The sequence below is a fragment of the Rhincodon typus genome, chromosome 9 (genome assembly GCF_021869965.1).
Source record: "Rhincodon typus isolate 14 chromosome 9, sRhiTyp1.1, whole genome shotgun sequence".
In the NCBI taxonomy this organism is placed as follows: domain Eukaryota; kingdom Metazoa; phylum Chordata; class Chondrichthyes; order Orectolobiformes; family Rhincodontidae; genus Rhincodon; species Rhincodon typus.
In genome coordinates, this window is record NC_063340.1 from 32,738,142 (window position 1) to 32,748,505 (window position 10,364).

Sequence of the window (10,364 nt, forward strand, 5' to 3'; positions counted from 1 at the left end):
CTAGGCCCGAAACGTCAGCCTTCCTGCTCCTCTGATGCTGCTTGGCCTGCTGTGTTCATCCAGCTCTACACCTTGTTATCTAAGAATAAGCCATTTGCAGAATTGGTAACCAGAGGTCACAAAATTAAGGCACTGACAAACGAGCCAGCTAATGAGGATACTTTAATACAGTAAGTAATGCCATGAACTGGAATGCACTGCCAGAACGGGTGGTGGAAGCAGATTCAATAGTATCTTTCAAAAGATAATTGGATTTGTACTTGGGAGGGAAGAACTACACAGAGTTAAGTGGGAAGAATAGGGGTATAGAACTAGTTAGACGGTTCTTTCCTAAATATGCTGGGCCAAGTGATCTTTATTTGTATGCCTGATTCTATGCATTCGAAGGTCAGACAAAGCATTTTGCCACAGCGATTTTTCAAAGACTTTGAATAGCTATAAGTTAAACAAATTTTTCATACCCACCTCCTGCACAGCTTTTCCAATGTTCCTGTCCCACACCGAGCAGCTCTTTAACCCCATCATCCATGGCTTTTGTAAACTTACTAAACATTTCAACCTTCTGCTCTCTGCAGAGTCAAATGCACAAAAAGTGACTTGATTTCTTTCCAAATATGAATTTAAATAGACTGAACAATAGGATTTGTATAGAGGAGGAAACTCAAATCAAAAAGGCATAGGTGTTGCAGAGGGGGAAGGATAGAAATTTATACTTATCGCACAAAGTACGTCAATTTTTAAATCAGTAATTTTCAGATTATTACCAGTTAACTTGGAACTGTAAAATTAATACATACGCCTCAAGTAGGCTAATATCCTCTGCTGGTGGCTCCACAGTTGAAAAGATCATGATACCAACAACATCATCCTTTTCAGTTTTCCTCTTTCCTAATTTCCATTCCTTCAGGGAATAAAGGAGACAGAAGTACAAATAAAAATGAGAAAAAAAAAACTGAAATCTTTTCAGTTTCCCTTTCCTGACTGCATTTAAGGGCAGTGCATTCAAAAAGAACACCATTTAGCAATCTTTGATTGTTACAGCTGTGTAGATAAAACGTGGACAGTGACACAACAATTACAGCTTGTGGTGAAAGTTAAAGATAATCTTCAGTGAATGCTGCCAGCAAGATACAACAGCTTTCTAGATGCATTTACAGTCATTCGAAGAGCTTATGGTTCACAACTGGCATAATGCCATAGATCTAGAACGAGTTCTTTTGGCTCCTAATTATTCAAATTTCAGAATAGAGATCAATATAAAAAGAAAAGAAGGAATGTCTGCTCAGTGAGGCATTCCACAAGATAGTATTGCGATCCTAAATGGAGACATAAAATCCACTAGTTATTCTCAAACTGAGTAGTTTGTTCATTCTGAATTCAAACTTCAGTTTTGAGCCAGATGTTTAAATATTGCATCAATATTTGCTGAGTCTATGTTCAGTTCAAAACATTAAACTGTTTTATACATAATAAATTGCACATCCACAGCAACAGCTAAAGAAATTTCCCCATGTTAACCAATTCCAATGTACCATAGTCTTTTCTTGAGCCTGCAGTTCTGGAGATCTATCGACCTTAAAATCAAAACAGATTCTAAAAGAGATCATGCATGATCAATATTATTTAATTCTTTGAAGTAGTAACAGGAAGAGTAGACAAGAGTTATATCGCAGCTAAAGTATATTTAAGTTTTCAAACTGCAAACTTACTACTGAGGAGTTCTTTCCCAGAGACGAAAACAGAAGTTGCCGGAAAAGCTCAGCAGGTCTGGCAGCGTCCGAGAAGAGAAATCAGACTTAATGTTTCGGGTCCGGTAACCCTTCCTCAGAACATGGTTTCAGATTATTGGACGCAAAACGTTAACTGATTTCTCTTCACAGATGCTGCCGGACCTGAGCTTTTCCAGCAACTTGTTTTTGTTTGATTTACAGCATCCGCAGTTCTTTCGACTCTTTCCCAGAAAGCCAGTTGGTGAAGGACAGAACTGTAGCCAATGTTTACATACCTTTATATTTAGTATCAAAGTTCCACGTTGTCTAGTGTTTGCTTGGTAATCAGCTACCATTAGTTATTTTAATCAACCTATTCAGACATGTTACAATATAGCTCCGGGTCAGGTGGAACTTGATCCCTTTTCTGGCCTAGAGGTAGAGGCACTACTGCTGTACCGCAAGACCCTCATCACCATACTTTCAATCTGTTCATTTGCAAGAGGTTCAGGTGAATGCCCGGTTAAATGTTCACCACTTGCATACAATTCAAATACAATTATCAGGGTGAAGCAGCAGAATGGTTAGACAGTTTCAGACAGAACAGAGGAACCAAGAGATAAAAAGGGTAGTTATTCAAACTAGTGAAAGGTGGGAAAATGGTGGTCACAAAGATCAGTGAGACAATCACTGTTGTTCAGTATTCACATAAATAAACTGGACTCAGCTATTAGTAACATCATTTCAAAATTTCTGGCCAATACCAGAATGAGTTTAATACTGAACAAGACTGTGAAAAAAATTATAAGACAATATTAATAAAAACAGAACTCAGATGTAATTGGCAAATGAATTTCAATACAGATGTGTGTGAAGTGCTGATGGAAGAATAAGGCAGCCACATACTACGTGCAAAAAAAAAAGTGGAACAAAGGGGCACAGATACACAAATTACAAAAATGTCACAGGTTATACAGCAATTAATAGAACCAAAAAATGTTATGATTTCACTTCTACAGGGATAGAATTGAAGGGCAAAGAAGTTATTGTGTTAAAATTCCAGTGAACTTTACATCATAATTGGATTACTATGCACAGTTTTTATCTCCATATTGTATTTTTTTAAAAAATCAAGAAACTGGACAAGGTGCTACATCGGAAGAATGATATGCATGTGGAACTTTCTACTGCAAGGAGCAGTCAAAGCAAAGAACACAGATACATTAAAAGGAAAAATTAGGTAAGTACATGATATAGAAAGTAATGAAACAATATTCTGATGATGGAAAGTAATTGGTGCCTCTACCAGCACTATCCACAGCTCCAGGCTACAACAGGCATGATAAAATGTATGTTGCCACATCAGCTCAATGAAGGCTGATACCGCATTTGAAGGAACTGTCTTATCAGGAGAGGTGGAGTAGATTGAGCTTGTTCTTATTGGAATACAGAAGAATGAGAGGAAACCTCATTGAAACACAAGATTCTTGGAGGACTTGACAGGGTAGATACAGAAAGGTTGTTTCCCTGGTGAGAAAAGGCAACCAGAGCACCAGAGGGCACAATCTCAGAAACGGAGGTCACACATTTAAGACAGAGATGAAAAGGGATTTCTCCTCTCCGAGGGTTATGAATCTGTGGAATTCTTTACTGCAGAGGACTGTTGAGGATGGGTTAGGTACACTCAAGGCTACATACAGACTTTTCAGTAAGGAAATCAAAAGTAGTGGGGAAAATGGCAAGAAAGTGGAGCTGTGAACCATCAGACCAGCAAATCTCACTGAATGGTGAAGCAGATTCAATGGGCTAAATAGCCTACTACTGCTCCTACATCTTATAGTCTTAAGACTCCCTGGAAGACCAGCCAGCTTAGTTGGTGTGGATCAGCTTGGTACTAATTGCACAAGGTTCAATCCCCATTATACTTGGACAGCTTTAGGAGCTGCCTCCTTACCCTAGCCATGGTGAACATCATGGTGCAATGAATTGGCTCTGCTTTCAGACAGAATTCAAGAAGGCTGCAATCAATTGGGTTCAATGTACAGTTTTGTACTGCAGACTATAAACGGGATTTTACGGGCCCCAGTCAGGTATGTACCTAAAAGCAACAGAAGTAGGTCACCCATGTCTTCAATGTTGCATCGTTGGGGTTCAGGGCTGGGGGGTGGGGGGGAGCGGGGGCAAGTAAAACATGATAGGTAGTCAGCTCACAAATTTTACCCTGACCCAGTCTCTATACTAGGTGGTGAAGAAGGGATTGGACAAGGTGTCCGCAACCCAAATTCATGCTCTTCAGTTACTATGCACTTAAAAAGCCTCAACTGCCTCCACTGCCAAATTACACTGGGCAGTGAAAAGCAATATAGTGGGAAGGTGGTTTCCTCACTCAAGTTTGCAAAAAGTCAGGCAAGAAGTTAGGGTAGTTCATCCTTTGGGGCTTACCCTATGTAAAACAGGGAACTTCCTTAAGATTGTATTCCATTTTGTGCCTCCCTGCCTGGCCCCCAAAATCACTTACCTGCCAAAACCTCTTTTTTAAATTCATTTGCAGGATGAGGGCATTGTTGGCTAGGCTGGCATTTATTGCCCCTCCCTAATTGCCCACAGGGAAGTTAAGCGTCAACAACATTGCTGTGGGTCTGGAGTCACATGTAGTCCAGACCAAGTAAGGATAACAGTTTCCTTCCCCAAAGGACATTAATAAACCATGGATAATCAACCTATGTTGCCAGATCCATCCTCTTGCTCAAAATTCCCAGAACCTACCCATTTCTGGTGTCCTCGACACATTTTCGTGTATGCTTGCAGTTTCAGCAGCATCCACAAGTGACCTCTGGTGCTGCTGGACTGCAAAAGCTGTTGAACAATCTGATTCGCTGACAGCTCTTGACAGTGGAACTTCCTTCCACCGAGTTGGACCCTTAACTTGTTGAGGCCATTCACAACAAACACTGCTATGGGCAATCCTTTTTTAAAATTTAAAATGTGGGTTAGAATATCTCCTTAGTGGTTGGAGAAGATAGCTCCACAGATGCTGCCAGACCAGCTGACTTTCTCCAGCATTCTGTGCTGGTTACATATAAAATGCAAATGTAAATTTATGAAAAGCAGTTACTTCATTTACAAAAGCTAGTCTGAGATTTATTTTGGATGACATCACTTTTTATTTCTCAACCTTTAAAATATCATAAATTAGTTTCAATATAATGGGTTTATTTTAATTTTTTCCAGTACAAAATTATTCTCTGTACACCTCTAGCTCAAAAATCATCAATCTGAAAAATCGAGTTAAAGAAACCTTCCAGTAGAAATGTTTTCTCACACTGAATTGAAAAAAATTAATTGTATTAATTTCCCTTTAATGTTCTCAGCTCTAAAAACACTGCCAGTTACTCTAGTTTATTCACAATACAGAAGTCAGTCATCTCTGGTACAATTCCAATAAACCTCATCTGCATCCTTTAAGACCTTGACATCCCTGTTGAAGTATGGTACCCAGAATGGACATAATATTCCAGTGGAGGCTTGAGGAGTGATTCATAAAGATTGAACATAACTCCCTTACTTCCGAACTCTAATCCTCTATTTATAATGCCAAGGACGTCATTTGCTTTGCAAAACAGCCTTTTCAATCCGTCATGCCATCTTGAAAGAAAAACGGCAGATGGCGTTTAATCCAGACAAATGCGATGTGATGCATTTTGGAAGGTCAAAAACAGGTGGAAATTATACAGTGAATGGCAGGGCCCTTAGCAGTATTGATATACAGAGGGATCTAGGTGTGCAGGTGCAGTGAAAAGTGGCAGTGCAGGTAGATAAGGTAGTTAAAAAGGCCTATAGCCTACTTGCTTTCATTGGAAGGGCTGTACATCAGGATAGACAATTATGCTGCAGCTTTCTAAAACCTCAGTTAGGCGACACTTGGAATATTACACAGAGTTCTGGTCACCACATTACTAGAAGGATGTGGATGCTTTGAAGGGGGTGCAGGAAAGGTTTACCAATATGGTGCCTGGTATGGGAGGTTTTAGCTATGAAGCAAGGTTGGCTAGGCTGGGTTTGTTTTCACTGGAAGACAGGAGGTTGAGGGGGCAACCTGACAGAAGTTTATAAGATTATGGAAAGTGTAAGGGTTTTTCGCAGGGTGGAGGGATCAAATACAAGAGGACACAGGTTCAAGGTGCAGGGATGGGGGAAGCGGGGTCCAGTTTAAAAGAAATGTGTACTGTCAGATTTTCACATAAAGGCTGGTGAGTGCCTGGAACGCGCTGCCAGAGGTGGTGGTGGAAACAGACACAATAACGCAATTCAAGAAGCACCTGCACATGAATAGGAAGGGAACAGAGAAGTACAGATCCTGTAAGTAAAAACTGTTTAAGTATGGAAGGGCAAAACATGTCATCACAGGCTTGGAGGGCCAAGGGGCCTGTTGCTGTGCTGTATTGTTCCTATTTATGTTCATAACTGTTCCTTTAATTAGAATTTTTTTTTTTCTAAATAATAATCCTCATTAAGAAACCTAGTCTACGCTGTCCACCTTTATCTTTATCTTTGTAAATGACTTGGATGAGGAAGCGGAAGAGTGGGTTAGTAAGTTTGCTGATGACATGAAGGTTGGTGGAGTCATGGACAGCTGTCATAGAGGGCTGTTGTAGGTTGCAACAAGACATGGACAGGATGCAGAGCTGGGCAAAGAAGTGGCAGATGGAATTCAACCCAGAAAAGTGTGAAGTGATTCATTTTGGAAGGTCGAATTTGAATGCAGAATACAGGGTTAATGGCAGAATTCTTGGCAGTGAGGAGGAACAGAGGGATCTTGGGGTCCATGTCCACAGATCCCTCAAAGTTGCCAACTAAGTTGATAGGGTTGTAAAGAAGGTGGATGGTGTGTTGGCTTTCATTGGCTGGGGAATTGAGTTTAAGAGCCGTGAGGTTACGCTGCAGCTCTATAAAACTCTGGTTAGACCACACTTGGAATATTGTGTTTAGTTCTGGTCACCTCATTGTAGGAAAGATGTGGAAGCTTTAGAGAGGGTGCAGAGGAGATTTACCAGGATGCTGCCTGGACTGGAGGGCAGGTCTTATGAGGACAGGTTGAGGGAGGTGGGGCTTTTCTCATTGGAGCGAAGGAGGACAAGAGGTGACTTGATAGAGGTTTACAAGATGATGAGATGCATAGATAGAGTGGATAGTCAGAGACTTTTTTCCCAGACTATTTCCCATGACTATTACGAGGGGGCATAATTTTAACGTGATTGGAAGAATGTATAGGGGAAATGTCAGAGGTAGGTTCTTCACACAGTGTGATGGGCGTGTGGAATGCACTGCCAGCAGTGGTAGTGGAGTCAGATACTTTAGAGACTTTTAAGCAACTCTTGGATAGGCACATGGAGGATAGTAAAATGCAGGGTATGCAGGGTAGATTGATCTTAGTGGGATAGTAGGTCGGCACAACATCGTAGGCCGAAGGGCCTGTACTGTTCTATGTTCTATGTTCACCTAGATTGAGCAGACAATTAAAATGGGAATTCTGCATAATTTTTAAAATTTTCAACTTGTGATATGTTCAGAAAAGCAGGGCTTGATTTCCAGCGTGCTAACCCAGGTGAGGCATAACAGACTTTGGGAGCTTGTGCAGGAATAACTTAAAACAGAAGCAATGAAGATTTTGACATGCAACATAGAACCGTACAGCACAGGAATATTAGAAAATATCACGTGAAGGAAATGGCCAGTTCTGGACTGCATTTAAGATGTGTGACGATGTTGTCACTTTAAAAAGGTTATCTTGCCCTGGTTTTTCTTGGAGAGGTTGTAAAGGCAGAGGGACAGACTGGCTACTGAAAAAAGTTTAAGTAAACAACTTAGGAGGCCTTTTTTTAAAAAACATTTGTAACAATGGAAGGGGAGCAGCCAGCTCTCCCAGACCAGGCTTTCTAGTTTTGAAGCTTTAGCAATCAGAAGCTATTTGGGGTTCCAGCAGAGTTGGAGCTTCAGTGAATAATTCCCAGCTGCTACTTTCTCTGGATCTCTCGATGTTGTTTCCTCCTGGATTGGAGAACTGCAAGTAAGAATCTGTGTCTGAATTTAGTGTTTTGCTAAGGGGTGTGTTTATGGGGTGTTACTATATTGGAATAGTTCATTAGTAATAGGTACCATATTGATTATTCGGTTAAGTTTTCCAATAGTTGTTATTCTAAATTCCTCTTTCTTTTCTTTATATTTTAACTATAGCATTTAAATGAATTGTGTTTTGCTTAATGTCAAGTAGTTTAACCAGTCGGATCACATCTGGACCAAGCACCTTGAGATAATCAAGGCATTCACATGGAACTTGTGTTTACAGGAAATACAAGACAGACAGGAACTCTGGGTAATGAAACATCAGAATCTGGTGATATTCAGTTACTGTTAAAGCAACCAAGTAAGAGAGAGAATAAAGAAAATAAAGGTGGCAGAAACAGATAAAGAAAGAGCACAGAAAGAGAAGGAAAGGGAAACCGAATTAAGACGATAGAAAATAGAATTGAAAATACAAATGAGAAAACTAGAATTAAAACAGCAAGAGGGAGAGAAAATGAGGGAATATGAATATCAGATTAAAAGGACAGTTGAAACAAGTGATGTCAGATACTCATGCAGGCTCTATTGAGGAGAATCTGAGAGACATAATTTGAAATCCAGGTAGGAAAAGTTTAAGATTACTCACGTCCTACCAAAACTTGAGAAAATGGCAAAAAAAAGGTGAATTGGGCAAAACAACGCTAGAGTTGCTCATGTAGCGTTTTTGGCAGGCGAAGTACAGGAGATTTATGCTTCATAGTCAGAGGTGGTTTCTCAGGATTATGAAGTTAAAAAAAATATACTGGCTTCATACGAGTTTGTGCCTGTGGCATATAGACAAAAGCTCTGGAATTCAAGGCAACTGCTGAAGCAAACCTATATTGAACTCAAAAGGGTTAAGCAAAAATATTTTGACAGATGGATATAAACATTAGAAGCTGAAAAAACATACAAATTTCTTAGAGCAATTATTCTCCTAGACAAATTTAAAAATTCACTACCTTCCATCATAAGAATCCATGTTGAGGACCAAAGAGTTGCAACTGCTAGACAGGATGCAACAATGGATGCCGATTATGACCTAATCAAATGAAACCATTTTTTCCCTTTACCCCAATAAACTCAAGTGATAGGAAATGGGAGAATGAAAGGGAGGCAAGTACCAAGGCACAGAAATGGATAGCTGGGAGGGCCCCAATGATCTCCTCAAATCACGGGAAGTACTGAGGATGAAGGTGAAAACTAGAAACGGAGAGGTTTCCATTTTAACAATGTAGAGACATACATTTATTCAAAATGTTGGAAGTTGAGGGGGAAAATCCTTGTGACTTATTGGAGTTCATAAGAATAAGCCTGAAAAGAAACAGGCCACAGATCAGATTGTAGCTTTAACTACAACTAAGAGACCAGAGGTAAACACTGTTATGATGCAGAAGTAGCACACAAGGTAGCTGAGAGTTATGAAGGGTTTTCGATAAAAGGGAAGATGACTCCTTTTTCTTCAAAGAAGCATCAAAGCCCAAAACAGCACTCAGGTACAGGGATTAATCAAACTCAAAGTATTAGTGAACAGAATTGGTAGAGAGTATAAACTGTTCTTCTTGATGGAGGGATCAATGATTGGGGGCATAGATTTAAGTTAATGAGATTTGAGAAAAAAAAAAAACAACTTTTCACCCAGAGGGTGTTGGAAATCTGGAAGTCTCGGTAGAAACTCTCTTAACATTAGTAGTATTTAGATGCGTACTTGCAATGCCAAGACGTACACGGCTATGGGCTGGAAAAATGGGATTAGACTAGTTAAGTGGTTGTTCTTGACCATGTGAATGTGATGGACTAAAGAACCCTTTTCTGCGTTCTAGATCTCTGAATAGTTCTTTTCTAGTTCCACTGTACAATGCCTAATTGAAGTATAACTTTTTTCTGGACTAGTAGTAAGAGTAATTAAGAAATGACTTGTGAATTAAGTTGATTTACTCCTGGGGAACGATTTAACAGGAGTGAAAATTATAGCTTCACCTGTAATCATGCCTAAAGAGATTAAAAAAAAGTTGTAAGAACAGATTCTAGGTGTTTTTGCATTATGCCAGAAGTGGTTAATGGAATCAATCACCAGGGGTCACAGCGATACTGCAAGCATATGTTAGGGTAGCTGACATTCTACCCTAGAATGAGGATAATTCAAACAAAGTCTTTGGCTTGTCTTTGTTAATTGACACTCAGGAAGCAAAACCAGAATTAAGTTAGCACAGACAGTTCACACTGAGGCTGAAGCTGAATATTGTATAATTTCAATATATTAAAAATAGAATTCTGATGAGGAAATGGAGACATCCTCACAGACCTATGGATGAAGACTAGAAAGTTGTTCACCAAACGGTGGTGCCGCCAAAATTCAGGAAGAAATACTGCAGATAGTATATGAAATAAAGGAATATGGAAAACACAGGCATCAATAAACAAGTATTTTATATGAGACAACAAGGTGCAGGGCTGGATGAACACAGCAGGCCAAGCAGCATCATAGGAGCAGAGAGGCTGACGTTTCGGGCCTCGACCCTTCATCAGAAAAGCTTTTCTGATGAAGGGTCT

At 39.9% G+C, this 10,364-nt stretch overlaps 1 protein-coding gene across 2 annotated transcripts in view; it reads right to left on the reverse strand.

The window, feature by feature from the left end:
* The window catches only part of snx9b (sorting nexin 9b), a 209,218-nt gene that overhangs the window by 38,741 nt on the left and 160,113 nt on the right, over window positions 1–10,364 (reverse strand). For both annotated transcript variants that reach the window (XM_048601167.1, XM_048601168.1), the window contains 2 exons: window positions 798–901; window positions 466–569 (listed from right to left, as the gene is read on the reverse strand). In XM_048601167.1, the coding sequence (XP_048457124.1) occupies window positions 466–569; window positions 798–901 (208 nt within the window). The remainder of the gene's footprint in view (window positions 1–465; window positions 570–797; window positions 902–10,364) is intronic.